We start from the raw sequence: 27,620 nt of genomic DNA on the forward strand, positions 1-27,620 counted from the left end.
TTCCCCCAGCACAGCTCGCATCACACCAGTCAGGGAACGTCTCAGAACGCAGCTGGCACTTGAGATAGAGCTTGTGGGCCTCACGGAGTCTCAGATGGGCTGAGAGGCCTCCCTTACTCGGACAGAGCTCGCCCTGAGTGGATGGAACACTCTGAAACTTTGCTGAAGGGTAAGGGAATGACACTCAAAGTCTCAAGTTCATGAGATTCATCTGGGAACTTGCTAAAGGTTGTCATCCACCCCCTGACTCCTAGATCCTAGATTAAGGGCCAAAGCCTGTTTTGATCAGTATTCTAGGCAATTCTGATCAGTAGTCTATGTCCCAGGTTTAGGGAAATAGAGGGTTAAGGAAGTGGTTCCCAAAGCATGGTCCCTGGAACAACAGCTTCACATCACCTGAGCTGGGGCCCAGCAATCTGGGTTTTCACAAGACCTTCCAGTTAATTCTGAGGTTCAGCTAAGTTTAAGAACCACTGGATTACGGAGAACAAAAATAGAAATAGATGTGGGAAGTCATTTGACTCTGGACGGTGGAGGGTGGGAGAGCTGGCTTGCTCATCTTCATCTATTGGCATGACAGAATGACTTCCTTTCCATGCCTCTGCTTGCCTCCAAGGGACAGTGTCCATCTTTAACCCTTGCAACCAAGAGCAGACTTCTGGATACCTTGCAGCATAGTGATGAGCAAAAGAGAGGGCCAGATGCCAGCTACCTTTTCTACCTCCTTATAATGACCTCTGCTTGCAGAAAACCAATCAGCTGGGAAAAGAGAGAATTTACAGCTGAAGATCATCTCTTCTCTGGAAACTGATACTAGGGAAAGCCTCTCCCTTCAAGGGAGACACCACCTACATACAGACATGGGCCTTCCCAGAATGACAGGGTGACGCTGGAATTGCTTTCTGTAAAACTCTCCTGGGAGGCCTTAACTTGTTCATTAAATAGACGACAGATGAAAACTGAGCTCTTTGGAGGATGTTCAGCCTTGACAAAAGAACATTCCTCATGTTTTCTGACCAGACCTGGGCTGTAGGATGAACTCCCAGGGAGCAGTAAGGGAGAGAGAGGTCATGGGCCCAGCCAGCCTGTTGCCCCTAAAAATCTTGGCTATTTAGTATAACCGTGGAAGGCTGTAAAGGCAAAAGAAGCCCCACGTTAGTCAAAACATTGTCAATACTACTAAAAAAAAAATCAATGTTAAAAGACAAAATTGGTCCCCAATTCAAACCCACTTTGATATTGAAAAATTTTACTTACTCTTTCCTCTCTTCTTCCCTCTTATTATATACCATGAATTTTAAAATATCAGTTGTAGCATGGAGGAAACATCTAATAATGGGTGATTCGCCAGAATCTTATGTCTCTTACGTCATAGATGTTTCAAGAGAGTCAGTATGTCCTGTTGCTATTCACTCTTTGTTGTCGTTGTTGTTTTTAATAGATTTTGTTTTTAAGAGTTGGCAGTTAGACGCTCTTAGGTTTGAGGAGAAATTTCTTTTCTTTTCCTTTTGCTTTTGGTCTCCCCACAAGTCAAGGAAGGTGGCGGACAGGTCAGATTATTGTGCACAAGTCAACGAACAGACTCCTGGGACCAGGAGCAGTTCTTGTCTGGTGCTGAGTTTTCCACTACAGATGCAAGGGAAGTGCCCGCACGCTTTCTGTCTGTCTGATCATGGCAGCCAAGATTGAAAGGGGGCGACAGGAGGAAAACATGGTAATACAAGTGGAAAAAAAGGGAGAGAGAATTTTTGCAAGTCAGAAATAAATAGCCTTGTAAATAGTGAAGAGCCTATTTTATTTCCAAAAAAGAATTCAAAATTTCAGTTACCAAAAAAAAAAAAAAAAAAAAAAAAAGGAATCATGAGCCGAATCTTAAACAGATGATTATAAATACAGGAAAATTTTCACTTTAGAATTAATTGGTCACATAGTCCCTATTCAGCAGCTCTTCAGATTATATAAATCTTATAAATGTCTTTAATTATAATCTTATAAATAAAGATGAATGTATCATTTACCAAAAGTAATTTCAGAAACTCAAAAAAGGAGATAGGCAAATGTATTAAATATATCTGCAGTTGTCACTGCCAATGTTTGGAACCATTCCCTTTAGAAGTTTAAAATGGATGGGATCTATTACCTCAAAATCGATAGATCGCTTCAGACAAGCACTTCTGTTTTCTGCTGTTTCCCTGAATCCCTTTTCTACTCTAGTTAAAACCTGGTTATCTGACCAGCAACGACTTGGAATTTGTGGTAAGTGCACCACACCAGGGAGTATCGTCTCCACACGGAAACCAGAATCCAAATCCTCTCTAAAACCCATATGTTCTTGAAACATTAACACTTCCTTCAAGGTATCTTTAACTTCCAGGTCAAAATTAATTAAATGGCACTGATCACATTTTGTTTAATATGAACCTTTTATGCATAAAAAGTTTTCAACTTCAGTCGTTTTGATCTAGAAGATATGCCGTACAGCCTTCTCCTAATTATATAAGAACTTATAAAATGCAATGACTTGTCTCTTGATTCTGACTTGCTGTCAAATCTTATCACCTTCCTCTGGGTGATTGTAATTTAGAGAGGGGGTTTATAAAGCAGAAATGCCCAGATGCAAATGAGTGGATTATGCCAGTGACCCCAAGATCACTCCCTTTTTCTGGGACCTAAGCCCATGTTTCAGGGAGTCCAGTGGTGTTTCCGTATCTTTTTGGAGCAAGTTCAGCTGCTGGATGTCAGGGGATTACCTGCCTTGGGCCCCTCCACTGAGCTGGCCTGAGACTCCATGTCTCTACTCAGATATGTATCTTGAAACCATGGAAAGGAGCAGTGAGCTATCGCTATATTGACTGCATCCAGATTTTCTTAAAATAGTCTGTTCAGTGTTATTCATAAATCGTAGAACTGGAATGTGAATAATTTTACTTTTATACTCCTTAAATGTTGGCTTGGCCCCAAGCCCCATTATCACCATGAACCTGACATTTTAACATTAAGGAATCTTCATTTTTCCCCCTTACACATTAACCTAAAGTTTGAAATGATTTCTCCTTCAGTTTTTTAATTTCTCTTTCCAGTAGTCATCTTCCTGCACTATACAGAGATCAGAGTGTAGTATAAAGTTAAGATTTGTAGGTTTCCATGCTGTATGTGATAATATTGTTGACATATTTAAATGAAACATCAGAATTTACATAGAATTTTTATCTCTTTGATCTATTTTGACCCTCCCAATGATCTCCCAATTACAGGCAAGACAAGATATTCTTTATTATATCATAATATAGTCCATTTTTAAAAAATAAGGAAGCAGGGGCAGGACTGGGGGTTCTTGGCCCAGAGTCACCGAGTTAATAGTGGCCCCTCAGGGCTAGCCCCAAGGGTGTCCAGTGCTCCAGGCACAACAGGCTGACAATCTCTGATACCAATTTTTTCATCTCTGCTTATTAAAATTTCGATCTCAAGGAGATAACTGATACAGTGCCTAGTTTAAGTATGCAATTTACAACCTAACAACACTTTGCAATTGAAGCCCAAGTGTTAGTCCCAGGCACCAGCATTGCAGGGGGTGAAATGATTCACTCCAGCTTCATGATGTATGTCAGTGGTAGACAGAAACTTCCCTTGGCTAGTCAGGGTTAGGACCAGAATGAGCATCCCCTGCAAATCTTCTCTTTGCCCCTTACTCATTCTTCCTCCTGAGACCAAAAGCTAGAGGTGATTTATTAATGTAAGGTGTTCATTTACACCCTCTGAAATATCAAGTTCAGGCCTGCCAGTGTCAGGCACTTGCTAGGTGCTAAAAGTGCAGAGATGAAAGAAACAGCCCCTGCTCTCAGGAAGTACACGGGTCAAGCCCCTAAGTAATTTATAGATAATATGATTTACCTGGCTGTTGAATTACTATTAGTCTCCACAACAGAAAGGGTCCAAAGAAGGCAATTGGAGCTAGAAACAGAGAAACCAGAAGCCTTGATGACACAGAAATAGGGACCCCCAGACAATTGTGTGCTGAGACACTGAATGAGATATCCCTGAGAAACGGAGAAAACGGGTGTTAATGCTTCTTAAAGAAACAAGACTACATAAGAGCATCATAAAGAGAGTTTAATACGGGTTGAATCTTTATTCATGTGTCTGTCTTGCGAACTCAGACATCTCATAAAATATGTCATTTAAATGTGAATTTCTTTTCAATAAACTCCTTTATCTGCACAGGGAAGTTATAACAAAGCATCCCCCCAAATAATACTATTATATGCGCTAGTTCAATTCCAGTAAGAATGGATAAAGTTTAGTTTTGCTTTATGTTGTTTTCTTAATACTGAAAATATATGAGAACCACATTTACCTATCCTGGGTTTTCATTGCTGCAGTCCTCCCTAGGAACTTACAGATTTCAAAATTTTAATCTCTTCTTGGATCCCTTAGAAGAACTTCAGGTGTTTTTTGGGTTTGCTTATAGTTTTATTCCCATTTAGATGGATGGCCATGTTTTCCTTGTAGAGTGGCACCCCCTGTTGAGGCACTCTGTCTATAGAAGCCAAGACAAACACAGCTTAGGCCCCAGTGGGTGCCTTACACCCGTCAATTCAAGCATGAGCTGATGCACTTTCTTGCCCTCCAGAAGCTTATAGTCTAAGGTAGAAACACTCATGGCAACAACCATTCATTCATTCAATATGCACTGAGAACCCACCATGGACCAACGATGCTGGAGATGCCAGAGTGAACATCTGAAAGAGGGAAAAGCTGGACACCTTGGTTAATGACCTTCTACCATGGCAGGGGCACCATTCCATATTTCCCGGGCTTCAAACTTACTTGTATGTGACTCTGGAAATCCTGAAGTCTTTTTATTTATGCTAGTCATATTTTACTTTTTTACAGTTATATAAAAATGCTTTATGCAACTTATGCAGGTAAGACAACAACCAAAGCTGGGGAAGCAAAGAGAATTTTAATCAGTTTACCAGTCCAATTTGTCAATTTTTTAATTTATATCAAACACCTCCCAAGGCAGATTGCTAGCTATTAATTTTGAGTTCAGCCTTTTCCCTTTGGTGTAGAGATTTCAGAAGAGGATTCTTCCTGCTTTGACGTTCCAAGGGAATTGTTGAAAACAAAATGCACCAAGAAAATCAAGAGGGCCATCCCCTGTGTTTTTAGACATTTTTGCTGCATATAAAGCTGAATCCTCCTCCCATTCTCCTTCCCTGCACCTGTCAATTCCCCCAGGGCTCACCTTCAGCGGGTGTTTCGGAGATGCTCTTCACAGCTTTGACCCATTGTCTTTGACCCTCTGTCTGTGTGGGGACAGCACCCTACATCAACTGCTTTTATAGATTCCTCCCATGTTAATGCCCTGTGTTGATTAAATAGATATTTCCTGAGTATCTACTGTGTTCCAGACATGTATTAGGTTGTAAGGACACAAAGATGATTAAACCACAGTTCTTGTCTTCAGGTTGTTTATAGTCTTGTCTTCAAGTTGGGAGACAAACATGTGTACCACTGACTCTAACCGTGTAGTGAGTACCATGACAGCCCAGAGCAACAAGGGGCTAAATCTCACCAACAGGGCCAGAGAAAAAGACTTATAAACTGGGACTTGAAGGGTCCTGCCAGCATCAGAAGGGCCGGGGGGCATCACCACCTGAGAAAACAAGGGGAGTTAAAGCATTAATGTACAAAAGCATATGGCATGTTTAAGGAAAAATTGCTAGTCCAGTAAAAATGAATGATAGAATTCCAGGAAGGGGAGAAGATGGTGGGGGCCCAGTTGGTCATGGTGAGGTTGCAGCGTCACACAGGCATGATTTTGTTGCAGGTATTAGGGGGTGAAAGAGGATTTCTAGTAAGGCCATGATTTGATTTTTATTTGGATTTTAGAAACAATGGCACAGTGGTATAGAGGATGGCTACGCGTGAAGGGTCCCAGGCCGGGAAGGCTCCACGAAGCCACTGTAGTCATCCCAGGAGGAAACTGTCAGGGCAGGATTGAAACAGCAACGTTTAAAATGAGGGGGGAGGCGGGACTTCAAAGGGGAAATGAAACCAGGAATTTAAGTGGATATGAGGCCAGAGGAAGAGAAGAGGGGTCAGAGGTGATGGTATGTCGATCGAGGAGGAGCGAGGGAATGGGTCCCTTGTAGACATGAGGGTGGACGCACCAGGAGGCAAGCGGTGGGTAACTGTGTTGAAGTCTGAGTTGAGCTGCGACAATACCTACTTGGGAGACCCTGGCGCATAGGGGTGATTTAAATCACGCAAAGGTAAGATCCTGCTCCCCTTAACCCGACGGGAGGTTTGTAAGGTGAGGATGAACACGGAGCCCCAGGACCACGTGCAGTTATGGGGGCAGGTGAGAAGAGGCAAAGGAACGAAGAGAGCGCGCTAACAGACGTCAAGGGGGCAGGAAGGTTCGAGAAGGAGGGAGGGGCCAGAAGTGTGCAGAGGGCAAGTGGGAGGTCACGAGAACTGAAGGGAGGTCATAGGATTTGGCAGCGAGGACACCACGGGTGACCTGTGGAAGCGCCATCCCAGCGGGCGGGCCCAGGCCGTGCTGTGCCGGGGTCATTGCGGGGCTGGCCTGGGGCTGCCACGCAGGCTTCACTGCAGGGGGAGGCGCCCTGCAGTCCCCGCTAGGGTGGGGGCAGCACCCACAAGGGGTCTGCAGGGGCACAGAGCGCATCAGTCTGGGACCCTCATCCACCCCGATCCCTGGTGCCCGTAGTGCCTGATTCCCTCGTCACAGCCACAGCCTCTTCTGGGATCCCAGCTGACACGTTTTCATAATTTTAAATCAGAGGACTCCATGTGACCCTGTTTCACTATTGAGTTAAAAATCATTTCCGTTTACCCTATAATCATCTCTGACTCCTTTTCCCCCTCCTCTTCCACATGTAGTCTATCCCCAGCCCTCCCGGCTCCTCCTTGGCGATGCTGTCCTAGGACTGGGGTTTCTCCCAGCTGCAGGAACCACGTGTCGCTGGCCTCCTTCCTGCCTTTGTCCTCTGCTCCTTGCGTCTGCCTGGCACACTCATGTCAGCCTTGTAGCCGAGTGAAGTCTTCACTCTTTATTCTCAGGTGAAGAACGTCGGGGTCCGGCCAGTCTTCCTTTGCAGCCATCTCTCCTGTGTCTTCTCTGAACTCGTGCTCCAGCCTGCAAACCAACTTAAACTGCCGCCAGATACCCCTGGGGCTTTTCCGCCTTGTACCTTTCTTAATTCCTATCGCTTTCTAGAAGGCTTCCTCTGTCACTTCCTGTGAGTCGTGCACACGCCCAGTGTAGCCCAGGTGACCCCTGTGAGGGTCTTTACCGCCTCTCCAGTCCTGGGACACTCGATTCGGCTCCGGGGCTACAGACGACAAACTGTATCATCCTAACCGAGTCATGAGGTCTCTGAGGACAAGCAGCACGCATCACACGTTCATTCTGCAGGGCCTTCAAGTCCATGGCAACCACTGGGTCCGTGCTGACCAGATGAGTGAGTTCAGGAACAGTGGGATCTTTTCAGGTTGCTGAGATTTCCTGAGGTTCAAGGGCCTTTTTGTAAATATTTATTTAAAAAAATTAATTCATAGAGCCATGTTCCTTTCCCCATCCGCACTGTTTCTGTTGACCTCCCCACTTTCCATTATCCTCAGTAGGGAAGACAGTCTCTGAACTGGATCCCTTGTCTCAGCACAAGAGAAAGCAGACGAGTGGAGAAAATCAGGGCTCCACCTCCCCCGTGAACTGAGGCCCTGGGAAGACAGAATTAGGAAAAAGCCTTTTTCTCAAGAGCTCCCCCTCCCAGGAGATACTTGTCTATTTTCTCTTTGCCTCAGTTGACTCCATCTGCTTTTTCTTTCCTTCTTTTTTCTCCCTTGATAATGTGGCAGGCAATGGACAAAGGCTGGCTGGGAAGGCATATTTTAGAGTCTGCAGCCTCCTCCATGATGAGGGAGCGAGGGAGAGTCTAGGGCAAGCAGCCAGCTCCGCCGGGCAGCATGCCTGGATCACCACCCGCTGCACACACAGACGGAGAGGCCCAGATACACGCAGACACCTTCCCTCCCCTCATCCCTGCAAACGCGGCACCATAAATAAATGAGCCGCCTTAAGTGCAGCAAGAAGACAGGGAAACGGCCAGGAGGGTTTTCAGGTCCAAAAGGTTAGTCAGCTTGGAGTTAGACAGTCTTGCATGGAGACTGTTCTAACTTCAGGACCAGCTTGAGGCATTTAAACATTGAGTCTGCACTTGCTGTCTGAGCCTTTTGAAACTAAAGGGAAGAAACCCTCCGTGTTCACAAAGGGTTTGCTAAGGTAGCACACATTTGAGCCTGAAGTCATTTAAAAGGAGCCGTGAATTAGAACGAGTAAGCCAAGTTTTTCCCAATTCTAGAATTTTTTTTAAGTAACTTTCATATTCAGTTTTAAGTTTGGGGAGACAGGAGACCACTAGATAGAGTCAGGCACAAAATAAGTGTACCTTGTGTGTACTGACTGGTTGATTATAGAATCCTGAATTCATGGCTCCAAGGAGTAAAGTCTAGTAGGATCATCGATCTGAAATGATGAAGGAAAAAATGAGGTCGGATCTTTCATGAGGAATCATGTGCTGTGAAAAATTTAGGCTTTTGTGTCCCTGCTAGGCTTCGGTGCCCAGAAGGGCATGGACTAAAGATGGTAGAAATCAGCTTCACAGATTCTTTTCCATAGCTCTTTGGTGGCTAATTATGTAATTGATCATCACAGGATATGACAATAATCCAGCCTGAAGTTTTTTAGCACTTCTCCGTCAGGTGGTAGCAGCCAGAACAAAGGATACAGGATTTAAGGGAAAGTTCCATGGACAAATCTGAGACAGGGAAACCAGAACTGGATTTAAAGCAGTGGGTCTGATGAGTGCTTTAGTCATTCAGATGTTGGTGACTTCCGACTGAAATAACTAATTGTTAGACCTGCTTGGCCATTCAAAAACAATCTTACGAAGTTGAATTTTTCCCATTCAAAAGAAAGAATTGTTTAATAAAAGGCCTCTGTTAAGTAACTCTTTTTGTTAGTTGAATTTTAATGAGTTCTAGTAAATAAAAGACAAAGCCTTTTTTACTGGCACTCAGGGACTTCTGGTATTACAGGATAAAAAACAACTGAGCTCTCAACACATGTGTCAAACTTGTGAAATAAAATTCCTTATTCCAGCAGTGATCCAACACTAAGGTGTGTGATGTTTTCTGGAGGTCAAGAACCATTTTAAGAAGTTGCCAGTGCTTTTCAGGTGGCCAAGAGGAAGAGTGAGAACAGAACTCTGACCTTAAGAATACAGGTCGTTCCTAACTTGCAAGCAGATTGTGTTCCAAAAATGTTTGATTTTAAATGACTTGTTTGGAACTTGAAATTTATTTCTCCAGGGAGATGGTAACACAGGTAGAAGCCCTAAGCCTAGTGGCTTTAAATAAAGGAGGCGGGTTCGATTGCCCCAGTGATAGAGAAACCTACACATCCTTAGCTCTGCAGACGGGGGTGGGGGGGGCAAGAGTCGCGGTCACGTCCTGAGGTGCCAGGACAGGCCCCTCATGGGAAAAGTGTACAGTTCTTTGAGTAAGAAATAAATGAGGGGGAGGGTATAGCTCAACTGGTAGAGTGCATCCTTAGCACGCATGAGGTCCTGGATTCAACCCCCAGTACTGCCATTAAAAAAATAAACCTAATTACCTCCCCCCTGAACAAATAAAATCATTAAATAAATAAAAAACTTAAAAAAAAAATAAAAGAAAGAAACAAAATCCAGTTCTAGCTCTGCCACCTTCCAGCTGTTTGTCTTTGGACAGATGAGTTCTCTGAACCTCAGTTTCCTCATCTAAAACAGAAAAAAATAACACCAACCTACAATGCAAATGTTTTTCTTTCTTTTCTCAGGTTGAGTATATCAAGGTACATACAATGCAGAATTGAAATCACCCAAGATTCTTCAGTTAAACATGTTCAAACTCTCTGTCCTTCCAACCTTGCTCCACCTCTAGCCATAATCCTCTTCGACCCTAAAGTGTTCTCCTCTTAAGTCTCTCTAGAATGTTTCCATTTACTTTGACCTCCACTGCACTGTGCTAGATCCAGCCACACCACCTCTCTGACCACAGGACCCTTAAACTTGCCACGCTCTCTCCTACCTGGACGTGCTACTAAGGAATGTCCCTGCTCCAACTGCGTGCTCCCCTAATCCGTTCTGGACAGGACAAGAGCTCTTGAGAGCTTTTTGAAATGCACAGCTGATCCTCTGGCTCCTGCTTAAAATCATTCAGTAGCTTCTCATTGTACTTTGGATAAAAACCAAACTCTTTAGCTTGAATGTCAGAGCCCGGCAGTGTGTGACCACTGCCTCCTCCATCCTCATTTGGAAGGTCCTGCCCTCCAACTCCCCTTTCCTGCTATGCTAACTAATTTAGGTCCCTTCAAAGCACCACATTTGATTCCTCTTCCATGCCCAGCCATGAAACAGGTGGGCCCTCACCTTGGAACACCATCCCCTACTCTCCTTCACCTGCAAACTCCCACTAATACTTAGGGCCTGGCTTCATTACCTGTTACCCTCTGTAAGGTGTAGGCCAGTCCTGACCCCATAGGTTGTCAGGATTCCAATAACAACACCCAGTACTTCCCCTCTCAGGACACTTTGTCGTGATTATGAGTTTATTTACCTGATTTTCCTGCAGGCTAGAAGGCTGGTGCAGTAAGGGAGGGTGATGGTGGAGAGCGGGGTCTGGATTGCTTTGCTTCACCGGTCAAGTTGCTGATCATCTTTATGCCTCCTCACTTGTAAAATCATACTGCTTGCCTCACAGAGTTATTGTAAGAGTTAAATCAGTTAATATATGTGTGTATGTTGTATATATATATATATATATGTGTGTGTGTGTGTGTATGTGTGTGTATATGAATGAAAGGTTTAAGTGCATTAACTGGTCCATAGAAAATAAGTCTTCATTAAACTGAGGCGGGAGAGTATAGCTCAGTGGCAGAGCGCGTGCTTAGTGTGCACAAGGTCCTGGGTCCCATCGTCAGTACCTCCACTGAAAAAAATAAATAAACTGAGATGCACACATAATGAGTACTTAGTAAATGCAAGCTTTTTGTTGTTGTTTTGCTTTTTTAAGCTAGGTATTCCGAAGGCTGCTTTCCTGAGAGGGCACTTTCTCTTTTTTTCTATGTCTCGTTTGCTTGGTAAAATTAGAGTCCCAAAAGTGAAAAATGTGAATACTGTGTTTGATTTCCCATTTGCTCATTTTCACCAATCCGGGTAGCCTTTGGGAGTGACCTAAAGATGTAAAGTAACATAGAAAGTAGGCGAAGAAGATGTTACCTTCACAAAGCCTGTTTTCCAGTCAGCTCCTAGGGGGTCCCTTGCCTTACTGGTTGTGGATTCTGTCTCTGCCCACAGTTCTTTAGTCCCTGCCTATTTCAGAGCCCTTCCTGCAGGGGCCGCTGGCTGGGAAGTGTAGTGCCGTGAGGCCAGAGCCCCAGGCTCACTCAGCAAAGACAGGATTGTAGAATGCAAGCAGATTCAAGCATTCTCGGTGCTTCCTACTTCAATCTGCCAAAAAAAAAAAAAAAAAGTTGTTGTGTGTGTGTGTTTTAGATGGAGACACCGAATACATTTCAAAGGCAAAATACAGATTAGTGCAGCATGAGTTCTGTGACATTTGTTAAAGGTCTTTGGAGAAGATGACAAAACAAGAAGCTTCCCACTTGCATGGGCCCTAAGGTTTGGTGCAAACATTGTGGGTGCAAAATCAATAAACATGTACTTTACCACTGAATTTTGTCAGGGTGTACTTATTACCCCTTATTACTGGGTAGCCACCAGCTTTAGAAGAATTATTGTCATTTTGATTTTCAGATGAGTCACCGCCGGGTCTCTTGCCCCCAGAGGCACTTCATTATGATTCAGTGCAAAGTACAGAAAGGGCTCCAGCTTCCGGGAGTTACTGGTTGGGGTGGGGGTTCCGCGTTGGCATGAGGCTTAATTGACACCTTTGATGTAGCCTAAGACAGAGCCCGCACCTCCCACTGCTGCTTGGAAGACGTCAGCCTTACGCAGAAAAGGCATCTGCTGATGAATCCTGCGTCTCATTCAGCCTGCTCTGGGAGCAGCCTTAGCCATCCTCAACTAGTCCAGGCACTTCCCTTTTCTGCGGTGCGGGGCTTAGTGCTGGGAGGGAACTCTGCCTCTTGCTCTGGTTGGTCAGGTTAGACCCCGAGGCTGTGTCCATGTTAGAACTCATAGAAGGTAAGTTAAATGCATGATTGCTCTCCCTCGTGGAAAATGTTTATTCTACACCCTCGAGAACGTGTGTGTCCCTTGCAAATCCTACTTCACTGGCTGTGGATGTAAAAGTGTAAAAAATGTTGACATTTTTACAGGTGAAATGGTGGTGACCTGATATATCTTTATAGAGTCATGTCTTTAAGTGTTTTATCAGTTCTTAGAGGTGTTGTTACTCAGAGAAAAGAATGGCTTACCTGAGTTCTGTGGCTTTGACTCAGTTTAGGGATAATGTTGTGTAAAAGTCTTGAGAGTCAGGTCAATCCTGGTGATTTAAACCTGTTAGAAAGCAGCTTTTATTTTTAACAGAAGTAAAGACTAACTGTGAGGGGTTCCTGAATGCCGGTGCCGATTACTTTGTCCTGCTGGAGGCAGGTCCTTCAAGAGTTAGGCTAGGGGGATGTGCAGGGCACCAGTGGATGCAGGCACTTCTGGAAGTGAGTTCTTAACTCTAAAAAGACAGTGATCTATTTTAACAAGTTGCTGGAACTATCACTTGGGAGCCATTCTAATGTTTATTCCTGCTGGGTAGTACAGGGATGCTAAATTCAAGAATTAAGCATGAATTCCACTGAAAGTGTCTCAGGACCTTAAACACATGCCTAAAAGTTAAAAGCATCATTAATAAATTCAGCCAGAAAGTTGTGAAAAGTACATTAAAAATTTTTTAATGTAACCTGCTGTTATATTAAACACAGGACTAATAAAACAGTGAATTTCTGAAGAAGATTCCTCCCTGAAACTTTGTTTTCAGGACTGTAGATAAAAAGTTGTCTGGAATTTTAGCAAATGTCCCTCTTTAATCATTTGTTTCTCTGAGAAGCTGATTTGTCACGAGAATTCTTTAATATACATTTTTTTTCTCTGTGTGGTTCTTTGTGCTTCCAGTTAATGGAACCCCTGGTAGTCAGCTCTCTACTCCGCGCTCGGGCAAGTCTCCAAGCCCATCACCCACCAGCCCAGGAAGCCTGCGGAAGCAGAGGGTAAGAAATAAGCACGCTCCTTGTTTAAGACGTGTCCAAATCTCGGTGCGGAGGGCACAGGTGCCAGCAAGCGGCCCTCTCATAATAGCGCTGCTTGTCTCTGAGTGATAACCAGGCGAGGGCAGGAGGTGGCCAACAGTGGGTCCCTTATTCTGGCTGTGGTTTCTCTGAGCTCAGACTCGGGGCTTCTCATTTCCCTGTAAACGTGTGCAAATCTTAATTCCAAGAAGAATAAACAGTTGCTACTTCACTTGTAAATGCCCCACTCTCTTGTCCCAAATGCACAAAGATTTTAATGGCACTGGTTTGTGAGCTTCCTTGGGTGTAATGAGTTTCGTTAAAGACATCATCACTGATCACCAGCCTCCCTAAAGCAGGAAAAGGAAACATGCCTGGGTTGCAGAGGTGGGCGGGCCCTGGCGGGACGTTGCTTTGTGATATAGAACAAGTGGTCCAGAGCAGCTGAGGGGCCACACTGCAGGGATGGGTACATGTGACGGCTGTTTTGGGGAATGAAACCCACACTGAGCACCTTCTCTTTCATCACAACCTGCATTTATCTTTTAGCTGCTTCTGTAATAATGGAGAAGTTGATTGAGTGTGGAGATTAAAGTCAAAAAGTTACCGGAAACAGTGTTAGCTTCTCCGTGTGAAGGAAGAGGGTGGGGATTAGCTTTTCCTTCAGGATGGAAGAGCTGCTGTTCTGATACGCTCACACTGGTGCTGTCTTTCTTTTCCAGTAGCATCAAGGCAAGAATAAAAGGAGGAGAGGGGTGGGGAAGGTGCAGGGGGGGGATATGGGAGGCCTTTCATTGTCCGGATTTCACGAGCAAGGTGAGGAGGAATGTGTGCTCTCAGGAGGTCTGAGGATGCTGCTCTCTGAGCATTTGAATAAGCTAGCGCCCCTTGGCGGCTTTTGAATTCAAAGCCAGGGTTCCTGAATTTAGTTTCTTGTATCATGTGCTTTAAAATGAGACTTCGAAGTTCCATACATTTAAACTGCATCCAAGATGGAAGCTCCTCTTTTCAAGCCTCCTGCCAAGGTCATGACCACCCGTCCTCTAAAAGTGGGAGCAGGGGACCAAGTCAGTCCCTGATCCTGTTGGAGCCTGGCCCACCAAACGCCAGGTGGTACTGTCTCGCTCCACGGAGCCTCCTGGTGTCAGGTCTAGCTTGTCTAGGCTACCGGATGCGGCCTGGAGCTTGGCACCAGCAACTCCACTAAATGGCTGTGTTATCTTAAATAAGTTTGTTATCCTCTCTAAGCCTTAGGAAAAACCAAACCAAACCAAAAAAAAAAAAAGGGCTCTTTCCAGATAGAAAACCCAATCATTCTCTTCCAGTTCCATCTGAGTGTTTTCACTGTGGTTTCTTCTTGGCCACATTCTAAAGTGCAGGGATCATTGGTGAACTATTAAAAGAAGAATTGGCCAGTGGGGGAGGGTACAGCTCAGTGGTGGTGCGCGTGCCCAGCATGCACGAGGTCCTGGGTTCAATCCCCAGTACCTCCATTAAAGAAATAAACGAATTACACCCCAAATGTACATATACATATTAAAATAAATATATGTTAAAAATATAAAATATATATGTAATACATAAATAAGTGCCTGTTAAAAAAAGAATTGGCCAGATTAATTTAATCTTTTAAATGTCTGTCCTCGAGTGGCGGAAGGGGTAGTGGGGTGATTTTTGATTTCTTGTAAATGTTACCCAGCGACACCTCCATCTATAGGTGCAGCCATCAGAAGTAGGACAGAGAGGGTCCTCTTGCATAGGACATTCTCTTTTTTGAAGTGTATGCTTTGGAGAGTACACCTGGCGTAGAAATCCCTCTTCATCCTTTGGGCTGATTAAATTGGGTTCAGGATTAGCTGCTGCTTAGTTGTTGAGGTGAGATTAGAGAGAACGAGACTCTCTGCCACCGACCTGAGCTTCCTCCGGCTTGCTGACAGTGGACACATCCATCTTGGGATAGAAAGCACTGGGCTCAACTGCCCCTTTGTTGGCAGAATGAGGCTAGAATTTACTTCTTCTGCCCTCTATATTCTCTGCTTCACTGTGGCTTTGTCCAACTGAGGCAGAACATTTCCATCCAGGTCCCAGCAGCTGTGTGGCCAGTGGCTTATATAATTAACATCACCAGGGCTTGGAGAATGATTACACAGGATGGTTCTCTCACAGAGTCTTTATTTTGTCTTTATTTAAACTACCAGTGCAAGCACTGCATGTGAGAGGGAAAAACAATCTCGCGCGTTTTAAGGAGACAAAAGGTTTATTATCATCTGAAAGCATTTATTAAGCACATGTTGTGAGCAGAGCACAGGATAATTCAGAGACGGTTCGGTTTCCAAGCTTTTGAATAGAGGCCATAAATGCACATCCTCCATCCGTGTACCACGTCAAGGCGTAGAAACATTCCCAGCTGCTTTAGTGAGAGGAGCTTTCATCTTGGTGTGGCAGCAACTGCATCAAATAATCCCTCCTGGTTAAAATGAGCCTAGAATATCCCTGAAAACTGATCCTGTTTCAGATTTGGTTAATATTCTTCTCAAATGGTTGGCTATACTCCTATGCAGGAAATACTGAAATAAGTGAAAGATGGCGAATGCTAAAAGAAGACACTTCAAAGAATAAAGTAACTCTTTTTATTGCAAATTGGAAAACAGTAGCTACTTCTATTTTTCCTCCTGTGTTGCCTAGCAACACGGCCAGGAAAATGAGTTGGCTGCCTGCCCCCACCACACACACTCTCTCACACACACACATGCGTTCTCACACTTCCTACATCGTTTTGAAACACAGGAATACAAGTTGGTTATGTTGGTTTTTTTTAACGGAGTATTGAGACATTTGACCCCTTTCTTCACAAGTAAGAAAATCTGTATTTTTTATTTATATTAATCATGATGGTTAATCACCTTTTTTTGCTTCCGTTAAAATCATATTTTTATGTTACCCCCTTGGGTATTTTAGAATAGTCATATAGTGTCTGCTTGCCAGATATTTTTCTTCATGAAATTACTGGTGGCAGTGTACAAAGCAACCCCCTTATTTTTCCCAAAACACTGTCATTGAAATTGCTGTCTACAGAAGCGTTTGGTCACAGAAGCAGATCCTGGAGGATCTTTTCCACCCATGAACTTTTTGGGGTCACATTTCTTAATACATCAGGAAGAAACGTGTTGTGTAGGTTGAATGAAGCTCCCCATTATACTCCCACATCCCTGACTTTTGTAGATTATCTGATCAGTCAGATGATGTGAGGAGTGGGTGGTTCAACATAGAAAAGAAGCTGAGATTCTAGAGGCTCTCGGCAGATCTGAGCTGGTTGCCTGGCTACCAACAGAGAGATCTCGTAGCAGAAAGGGGCGGAGGGAAGAAGAGGGGAGGTGATGGGTGGGCAGTTGGGGAGTCGGAAAGAGCATTGGGAAGGGAGCAGGGAGGTCAGGTTCACATTCTTTCTGTCTTCCAAACATACAATTTCGAAAAGGCAATGTTTATTGGGTGTATGCGGTGTGCAAATACAACCCTTGAGTTGCTGCTCTGGGACCAGAATTTGCTGAATGCCAGCTGGGGCTCCTAACAAATTATTGTGTGAGGTCAGCATGTTCCTCTTCTACCCCGAATGGGAAGGAAATGTTCAGGAAAGAACTGCCTCGGCACATAGTAGCAGAGGTGACACTGACAGACCTCAGGGGCTGTAAGACAATTGGACACAGAGCAAAAGCTCATGAGCAGATCAAGCCAGTAAGGCAAAATAAGCATCATGTTTATCTACTTAGATGGTTTGTCAATGATTACGTTTCCTCTTATCCAAACTTGGTGACTCTAAAAGGTCTAATGACATTAGAGACCAAGATGCCGTTCAGTGTTGCTCTACTCCTGAGAGCGCCTCAGGGCACCTAAGAAACCAAGTAAACGAGTCTGTACCGCCCTTCATCTTGCAGGACCTGTATCGCCCCCTCTCTTCGGAGGACTTGGATTCAGTAGGAGACTCAGTGTAAAAGAGACAATGGAGCAATGTATATGGTTTGTGGTTGGGTGAAGGTTTCGTGTCTCCTAAGCAAAAGTCTAACGGCAAAATGCACAAAAGAGTTTTGCATACCTTGCAATTATGAAGCCCAAATCATATAAAAGTAAATATCCAGACATTTTATATTCATGGTGTTAATCCTTGAAGGAGATTTTTTTTTTTTAATATCTCCTACATTGATTTGATTGCAGGACCTTGAACACAGACTCCCTCAATTGCTAAAAATTTTGTGCTAGGCCTGGTTCTAGATGAATTTCATATATGCGCCCAGCCTTGAGTATCAGAACACGCGAATGATGTGTTAGCTCTGTAGTTATTCATACTCTGAATGTATCAGTGCAGAGTCATAATTTCTGTAGATAGAATTTTTCTGTACAATTCTGTACACATTTTCTGGTCAAGCAGATTAAAATGGCATTAGCAGACATTTTTTTCCCTCAAAGTTATATTCTTTATAAAATTTGGATTGCTGGTTTTTAAAGTACTTTTATTGCAAAATAATTAAAATATTCAAGTAGTGTTCTTTTTCTTCCTAGACAGTATTCAGAGCTGTTTATCATTTTGTGTGTAACGTAGGTGAGGAAAAGCTCACGTCAAGGACACGTCTCATGAAGATGCTCACATCAGGCATCAGGAACTTTCCTTGTTTTTGTTGTCAAGTAAATTTCACTTTTTAAACTTATCTTTGATTGGAAACAGCAAAAGTATAGCTTAAACTGTATACTAACATGAAGAACTTATTCAATGACATTGTTATAAATTATATAATTCCTCCCTACAGCCATGTATGTGATTTTTGAAATGTGCAAAAGCTGAAGCTAGGAAACTTTTCTTAACACACAGACCTAAAAAAATTGTGTCTGGAGTTCTTCCAAAAAATCAATTTGAAAAGCAAAATTCTTTTAAATGGTGCTACATAAATCTGGCCAAAAATATCCAAATCTCCATGCTGATAAATCCTGGATCCTGCTGGTGTTTTGGAAATTTTGATATGCAAAACTTCTTTTGTGTTCAACCAAGTAGGTCTATGATTATAACCCATTGTTAAACATTAACCTACTAATTCTGCTTTTCTAGTCCTCTGTTTAAGGAATTATAGTCAGCTTTGCCTAAACATAAAATAGTTATTTTTAAATCTGAATGTTAAAAATTAATTTCATGTGTATGGTCTGTTGTATTTAAGCCGTACCCTAGTGATCATTTAGTTTTACTAGTTCAAACACTAACAATTTAAGACTTGTGTAGCATGGTTTTGATATTTTACAGGCTTGACATATCTCGGTAGGTGATAAATTAAAAATGTATGCTGCCATTTGGAGGCTTTTACTTGGGTTTTTTTCAAATTTTACTTGAAAACTGATTTTAAAAACAAAATGTTCGATTCAAGATGGCGAGAAGTTCAGTTGTCATATACTGTTTTAAACGTTATCAATTTATCTCCTTGATAAATTGCTCAACTATCAAATTTTACCATCTGGTTTATAGTTACATATGTTACTATCTCACTTTCCAAGTGAATAAAATATTCCAACCATAAGAAAAAGAAGGGGAAAAAAAAAGTCCAGGCAACCTAACAGCATTTGAAAACTTAGCCTTACATAATTAGTGCCTCATTATCCTGTCTGTTGGAGAGAAAGACACTTCTCTGGCAGATTATTCGAGAACCGCAAACTGAACCATTCCATCTTGAAAGAACAGTTCATAATAATACCTGTTCCAGACTTCAGGTTTTAAAACTGTTTCCAATAGAAATGAGCAGACTCCTGCTGAGATCAAAAGGCTGCTTTGTTTTAGCTGAAACAGTAAACATCTGTGAGGTTGCCTATGCTGGTGTCTGTTCTAGTTATGTCTTTGTAAAATGCATTACTTAATACAGTTGAGTCCATAAAAGATTAGTATGTATTTGACTGAACTGTCAGAAATGCAAAGAAAGCAGTGGAACAGTTAACTTAAATCTGGTGGGGTCAGATGGTCCAGAACAAAAATAAATTCCAATAATTTTAATTTCCCTGAACTGTCAATCTTATGGACAACTACTGCTTCGAAGGGTCCAATAAATGCTGTTCGTTCTGGATAAGTGGCAGATATCACCAACTGCTAGGAAGCCCAGGGCTTTGTTTAGACACGGCAAAAAGAAACTGGACTTGTACTAATTGCCAGTAGATATCATGGCCAACTTTCCATTCAAGCAGTTCCAAGGGAAATGCTATTCCACAGCATTTAATCTTTTGAACATATGACTTTTATTAAAGGACTGTTCAGGGGCAATATATATCATTTACTTTTAGAAACTAAAATCCCTCAGAGATTGAAACAGCACACCATTTATAGACTTTGAGATCTCTTTCTACGCAAGCATAATTCCATTTTACTAAAGCAGAAATTTTAAAAAATCCACAGCAACAAACCAGAAGTTTTCAGTCCGTTGGTGGAGCCGAATTGATGATTTGTAGGCACTTAAGATTTACTTAACGTCTAGAATTTTTTTTTTAATTAGACACTAAAATTTTTAATTGTTCTACTAGGTAGAAGAGACCTCTAGTAAAAGCAATGCATTTTTGTCCTTAAGCTAAACCTTAAGTGTTCTGTGAAGACATTGCACTCTAGGTAAAAGTTTGATACTGTTTTTCATTTGCACTTACTTTTTTTTCCCCTTAGACATCATAGAGAAAGATATAATAAGTATTTCCCTGCCTTCAGCATTTTAGAAATGCCAAACCTAATGGTATATCAAGTCTAAACTTCAGTGTGAACTCAAAAGACTAGCTCTGGAAATCAGTTCGTTTGTTTCTTCTTTGTCTTGTTTAGTCAATTAAGTGGGGGTGAGGGGGTTGGGAATGCACAAGGTTTTCATACTATCATAGGTTTTGAAGAAGTGACAGGTCCACCCATCTATACACCTCCCTGTGTCCTTATATTGGCTCATCTAAATATGAAAAACTCAAATATCTTCTAAAAACATTTTGAACCAACATTTATGTACCATATGTATGTGTTCCCTGTGTTAACCAGCAGGGGTATGTTTGGTTGCATCCACTGCAAATCTTTATGTGATTGGGTTTTGGTTTTTTGTTTTTGTTTTTGTTTTTTCATTTAAAAACAGTGAAGTCTAAAGCCACATTTCTTAATACAAATGAATGAATATATAGAATAATATTCTTGAAAAATAATTCCATGTATTTTAGCCATTGGACTACTAAATTTTTCATATGTGGCCATGTACCTACCCAGGTGTGTAGGTGTTTATGTAAACTTGCAGGGCTTACTGTATATATGGGTGTGGTTACTTGTGTATTTGTGTATTGTGTATTTGTGTGTGTTTATAGACCATACATAGTAAAGTATGGTATTTGTGACACAGCCTTATAAGTTACTGGCTCTTGTGGAATTTTATGTAAAACCTTTCATGTCATAAATCGTTACTTGTGACATATTAATTGGGGCATGTTTAAGTTCAAAGGTACTTTGCTAAACTAGTACGGCAGAATGGTTCCAAATAGTCAGATGTACTAAATTATTTTGAAAAATCTGGATAAACAGATTAACAAAACATTTTCAAATTCAGATAAATTTAATATTGTTAACTATTAAATATAAGCTTACCTGAATGCTTATATTGTTATGTCTTGATATTCAGTTATTAAAATGATTATGTACTATCGATGGTGTTTCTCTAATGTGTATGACATGTAGTGATTATCAGTCAGTATTCGCTGAAAAAGGCAGTATTGGTTTATAGAGTTGTGAGGAGTTGAGTATTATATTGAAATATAAATAGAGGAGAATCCAAACTGTATTTGATGTGAAGTAAGTTTAATAACAAAGCCAGATAACCTGTAAGGCAGTTTTGTGTGTTCTTCAAAACTCTGTTCTAAAGTATTGATGTATTTTCAGTGGTAACCTTACTATACTTGCTGTCTGTGTGATTATATACCTATATAAGTATATGCAGGTATATATATACACAAATGTTAATTGAATGAAGATACTATATATGCCTACATTTGCCTACTTGTGTGTATCTGCATTAGCCTTGCTAGCTAGCATCCCTGATTGTGCATGTTGGTGACAACTGTATCCCACAGAAGTATAGTGTGAAAATTAGAGCTGTGTTGAATTCAGCACACCAATTGCCTGTTGCAGCTTGTTATACTGTCAGCTGAAAGATATTTGTAATATTGTGCCTGTAACGCATGTGGAAAAAGATAGGAAATCTGAGGCCTAGCCATAATTTTTCAGAGAGCATGATATATAGTGTCTTTAAAATGTAGTTCATTTTAGTAAAGATGATGGATAAATTCCAAGATAGTATAAATGATGCATGTAATACATGGATGTTTGTATTATATATGGCCACAAAATGTTTTTGAAGCCAGGGTAGTAGGTATCTGAAAGGTCATAGGCAAAGAACTATGAAAGCGAATTTTCTTGTGATTTTTTTTTTTTTCTTGGTGGTTTTTCTTGTTTTTGTTTTTTTAGTTTATATTCATCAACAAGCAAGGAATTGAGTTTATTTATTCTAGGACATTTTACTTAAAAATACGCCATGAATACTATAAATCTGGACACAGTTTTCACAAAGAGGTTGACATATTTCCTGCTTACAGTTTGAATTGCTTGGATGTGTATTCTCTTGGATGTGTATTTGGTGTTAAACTGTTTTAAACAGCAACATGCTTTAAAAATCCATCAATTGAGGCCAGCAGCAGAGTTTTATAGAGCGAAATGAGGAAATGTTTCATTGAACTACCCAGTTTTGAAAGTTCCATTGTTTTGTGCTGTTGGTTTCATTGTAAAACGCTGTACCTTGTGTTTCACACTGGACCATGTTATTCCACTCAAAGTTAACTTTGTGACACTTACCACCTTAGAATAACTATACAATAAACAGGAAAAACAACTTAATGCTGTTCAGTGGGTTTCTTTCAGAAAACTTGATCAGTAGATGCTAAAATTGAAATGACTGTGTGGGGTAAGGGCTACCTTCATAAATCACATTTGTGGTGTTCTTGTGATGTAATTTGCACAAACAAGTGATCCTTGAGATACTGCAAAAGACATCTAAGGTATAAAATACCGACAATAACAATGAAATAAGACTCTCTGATGAAGAATTCTGTTTTACTAGGTTATATTAAAATCATTAATACACTTTCCTCTCAGGATTGTCTTAAGGGTGAATATTTCAAATGAACTGGCAATTGGTTGAAACAAAGAAATTTTAAACATACTAACTTTCCTCCTAGGTATGAAGAACATTTTCCCCAAGGTCATCTAATTTGCAGGGGGAAAAAATGTGCATGTAAATAGGTATGTGCGTGATTGGAAGTTATTTTAAAAACACTCAATAAATAAATGTATAAAATAAACAAGTATATAATAAAATACTTGATTACCCAACTTTAATATAGAACAAAAATCCACAATCTATTTCATTCATAGTTTAGTATAAGGGAGAACAGAAAATTCTACTGGCCTAGTTAGAAAAAAGCATTTTTACATTCAAATTATCATAGAAGTCTAAAGCTCTGGTTTTAAATCTAACATTTTTATGAGGTTCATTCTTACCTTAAAATTGTAGTTTGCTTTAATGGGTCCTCTGTATTATTTCCTTGATAACCTAAATGTAATCAGTGCTTAAGGCAATAATGGTACGACTGGAAAGTATGTTTACAAATTTATAGAATTCCAAATTGTGCTTATACTTTTTTCATATGCTAGAGTTTAAAATAAAATGGAGCAGATGCCTGAAAGAGTGGTAAGCTCCCTTTATCACGGATTGGGAATCAGAATTGAGGAATAAGTCACGGGGGGAATTATTTTATTGAGAGGAGCTAAACTAGACATTTTCCTGGTCCCCTTCCAAACTGTGATTTCATGAAGAGAAACTCATAAGAGGAGACCTGGTGCCCACCAAGACAAATGGCTCAGATTCTGAATTTATAGGTCCTGGCCTTAAGTGAGCAGACTGCCTGATACAACAGAGTTGTAACTAAACACGTTTATTTTTGAAATCTTGGCTCCCATGGCTTCACTAACAGATTTAATGCCAACATTTCCATTTTCATTTTCCCTTCCTCTAAGTAAACCCAATTTCATGAATAACAGTTCTACAGTCTTTTAAAAACTTTGACCAGATCTTTATGATAACGTTTGGCATTTTTCAGTATTCATGCTGAGTTATGCACATGACTGCCTACACCATAAACGCTAGGTTGAACATGCTATGGAGAATGCAGACAAAGGAATTTGGAAAATTTGGGAAAACTTGTGCCTTGTCTCAAATAATGGAGCCTTAATACTTATTGCAGATTGATGTCATCATCTTATTAGTCTGTACCCACTTGGAAAGTAAATAAATGTATGGTTTTTCTATATACACATAGAGTCCCTTGGATTTCAAGCTGTCTACACCAAGATTATGATTTAATTTTGTTATATGAGGTCATCTTTAGAGACTCTGTAGATCTCAAGTCAGGATCACCGAGACAGCTGTTTGAGTTTGTTAAATATCTGTTGGTTGTGTTTCCTTTATAAAATTGATCAGTTGATTTCTAAATTCTCTGTTTGTCATTTTCCAAATAAATCTTAACACAGTAATAACTGTATACCAAGGCAAAATGTGAAGCGGAAATAATACAGTTATCCAGACAAAGCAAGAGTTACCTGGTGAGATTTTTCTACCTTGATTAAATCAATTGGATTGATTGGATATTTTTGTGATCTTTATTCAGTGTGGACCCCAGCTGAGTGACACCATTAATACAAATGACAGGAGTAGGTCATACCACTTATATTTGAAACGGACTGTTTTTTCCTACATGGTCGATACATCTTGGTAAAATGTGGTTAGAGCTGTTATGTCAGTTTTCTCACTTACTTCAAAAAGTGTGATATGTTCTCCATCTGTTATGTGATCCCAAGCTAAATAGCTACACTTAGGATGTGTTCTTACTTCGGGCAGTGCTTTTATGAAGGTGTGCCGTAAAAGCATCCAGGTGCCAGCAACCTGTCCACCTGGTTCCCATTAAATCTGCTTGGAGGTGATGACATTTCAAATGTCACAAGACCTCTTAGAGCAGCTATTTGCATTAAATTTGAAAATAACTGTATGTTTTGCACTGTACACTTATATGCCTTACAATTAGCAAACTGACAGAAGCAAACACAAAATCTTATCACCATACATGCTATAAAATGGTTTATCTTCTCAGAAAAACCATGTAAGTAAATCGATTTCATTTATAAGCATGAAAAAATATAAGTAGGCTTTTCAGCTTCTGTAGGTCACAAATAAAGGCTGATCCACTTCACTGGATTAATTCTAAAGAACAAGAACCTACACGTTTTCCCTTTACTATTTTTACAATCCTTCAATTGGACCTATGGGCAATAATCAAAATGTTCCCACACTAAGGCAGTATGTTTAGGGTTAGCAACGAGTGTACACAAAGGGCCATGGTGATTAATGAATGACTTCAGCTGGGAGAGAGCAAAAATGTTAGGTGACAGAATCAGAATCCAAAAAAATGACAGGCTGGAAGGATATGAATGTAATAAATATGACATTACTATGAATAAATGAGAAGTCTTAGACTTGATCCAAAACACCAACCTTTCAGATATAGGATAGGGAGATCTGACACAGTGTGAGCTTAGTGTAGGCTTAAAAGTTATGTTACTGGTAAATCAGTATGATCTCAAAGTGCATTAGCATTCTATTCACAAGGAAGAACGCTCTGTCCTTCTCTGTTCTGTGCTGGTCAGGGTACACCTAGAATATTGCATGTGTTTTGAGCACCAGCATTAATCAGAGATACTGACAACTGGAAGGTCAGGGGTCATGGAACTCTGTTTTATGACCAAAGACACTGGGAATATTGACATTGAAAAAGAGAAGACACGGAAAGAGCCCAGTAGCTATTTCCAAATGTCTACAGCATCGTTGCCCTGGGAAATGAATTAGACCTGTGCGAGGTGGCTTCAGAGATGAGAACTAAGAACGAAAACTAGAAAACGTAGAGGGACATCATTCGGACATTAACCTAAGGAAGAATTTTCTTTGCCTCATTAACAGTTAGGGGGCCGTCTCAGGAAGTAATGAGTTCAGTACTGGAGATCTTTGGACAGAGGCCATTTGACCACTGGGCTGGGATTTTTGTAGTGGGAATTTGGTCTCCGTAGGTCTCTTTGGAAGTAGGGTAGAACAGATAATCTGTGAGGTCCATTTCAGTCCCTGAAATTCTTTGAATCCGTGAATGGTCATTGTCTTGGGTAAGTGTCTAATGTTAACTATCTTATTTCTTTGGGAAAAAGAAGAGATAACACCTCTGGAAATTTAATACATTTATTTTACTTTATTTGGGCATAGTAAATAAAATGATAACTTTTCATTTCAGAATTCCCTATTTGTAATTAAATGTTCTTCTTTCTGGTGCCATCAGACAGCATGGAATTTGATATGACTTGAAGTACACTCTCAAACCTAAAGTTGAAAATAAGCAATTTTAAACATAAGCAGACTTGTGTTAACCCTACTTTTTTTTCTTTTTTTCTTTTTTTCTTTTTTTTTTTTTTGCCAGAGCCTAAAAATCAGGAGGGGTTCTTGTTCATAAGGCAGAGAAAACACAGCTGGCACTGTGGCAAGCATTCAGGGCATCAGACATTTGGTATTGTAAATGCAATTCATATTGAAAATGCAATTCATTAGTTGATAAGGCAGTTTAGTGAATAATACCAGCAAGTTTATAAAACATTACACCTTAAAAGATGTTTTCATATCATCTGGGTCAGAGTTCTGTATTGAGCATCTGATGTTTTTATTAAAAGAACACGATTTTGGAATTGAGTACATAAGTTGTGGACATCTTTGCTGGGAAACACGCTTCTAGTCTGTTAATTTGCGTGCTTGATTCTGAAGGAATGTGTCTTTGTATTCTAAAATCTGAAACACCATATGACAAGACAGCACCTGCCATCCCAGACCACAATGTGTCTACATTATTAAACACCATTTGTGGCGCTGCTGGAAGAAATTCAAGGACTGGAAAGCCCAGAAGAGAAGGTCTACGTTTTAGACATTTTCTTACGGCTTTTCTGCTTGGAACAGCATTACGTCTACAGCAAAAGCAACGATGCAGGGAATAAAAGATCTCCCTGTTCTGGGAGAAAACATACACCTGCCCCTCAAATGTAGTAGTGTCAATGTTTCTTTTCTCCAGACCTGGACATTGTAAATCTGCCTTGTCTCAACCTCGTATTCCAATATTATAAGTACAAGATTTTCGCAAACAAGCATCCATAAAAGTCAGCAGAGCACTCTGCTTAGAGGCTCATGCTTTTACAGTACCTTCGACAGAGTTGGTTATGACTATACAGTTAGTGTCACACCAAGGAAAAGTCTGTGTCAAGGTCACAATCTGAATTGCTCTCTCTGGCCTGACATAGGACAAGTGTGTGCTGCTGGTCACAAAGGGAGGCTGAATGAGAGAGGATGGGAAACAGCTCCAGTCACGAGGGTGATTGATGAGGGGTTCCTAGGAACTGGAAGATAAAGGGCACCCCACACAAACTAGGTGACCTTCAGGGGTGTGGTGTACTAGGGTAACCCCGAAACTTCCAGATGCGTCGCTGCTGTGAATTTAGCTTTGATCCTGATTGTGTCAACTTTGATGAACTCGTCCAATGGTGCGTGCTCTTCTTAGCACGTTGTTCTGAAATGGCCCTGCAATGACTTAAGTAGCAATTGACCAACTATCTTCATCCTTTGGGTGAGAACTAAAATCTTTGAATTTCCTATGCAATATACTGTTTGGCACAATGAAAGTATGTCAAACTTCTCTCCCCTCCTACTCTGTGCACAGTTAAGGCTGGATGGAACGGGAGGAGGTTGAAAGGAGACAGGTAAGCAGAGGAAAACTAGGTCAACTTTGCTTCTCGCCCCCTCTTCATTATTAATTCAACTACAGATGCTCTCTCCCTTCTCTCTGCTCCACAGACAGCCGGCACCACGAGCCAGGGCCGCCCCCTCACCGCCTCCTGGCTCCCATCAGGCCAACCAAATGGATAAACCCAGGGAAACAGAAGGACGATCTTTTAGGACAAGCTGTGTTCACTGTTTAGAAATAGCACTGAAATGTCCAAATTGTTTTCTCAGGGCATCGATGCAGAGATGGAAATGTTCATTGTTAAAGATACTGCCTCGTGGCTGATCACAGTGTTAAATGTTTGGTATCGTTTCATCCCGTGAGCTTTGTAATACAGTTGTTACCTGGTTTGCTCTCGTGG

General features: G+C 41.2%; 1 protein-coding gene across 5 annotated transcripts in view; it reads left to right on the forward strand.

Annotated features, from left to right (window-relative positions):
* The window catches only part of DCLK1 (doublecortin like kinase 1), a 295,805-nt gene that overhangs the window by 207,573 nt on the left and 60,612 nt on the right, over positions 1-27,620 (forward strand). For 4 of the 5 annotated variants that reach the window (XM_031465885.2, XM_031465883.2, XM_031465884.2 and 1 more), the window contains exon 6: positions 13,203-13,297. In XM_031465885.2, the coding sequence (XP_031321745.1) occupies positions 13,203-13,297 (95 nt within the window). Of the gene's footprint in view, positions 1-13,202; positions 13,298-17,247; positions 26,072-27,620 lie in introns of those variants that run through there. The other variant, XM_031465886.2, reaches the window with a different exon arrangement.

The sequence above is a fragment of the Camelus dromedarius genome, chromosome 13 (assembly GCF_036321535.1).
Source record: "Camelus dromedarius isolate mCamDro1 chromosome 13, mCamDro1.pat, whole genome shotgun sequence".
Classification (NCBI taxonomy): Eukaryota; Metazoa; Chordata; class Mammalia; order Artiodactyla; family Camelidae; genus Camelus; species Camelus dromedarius.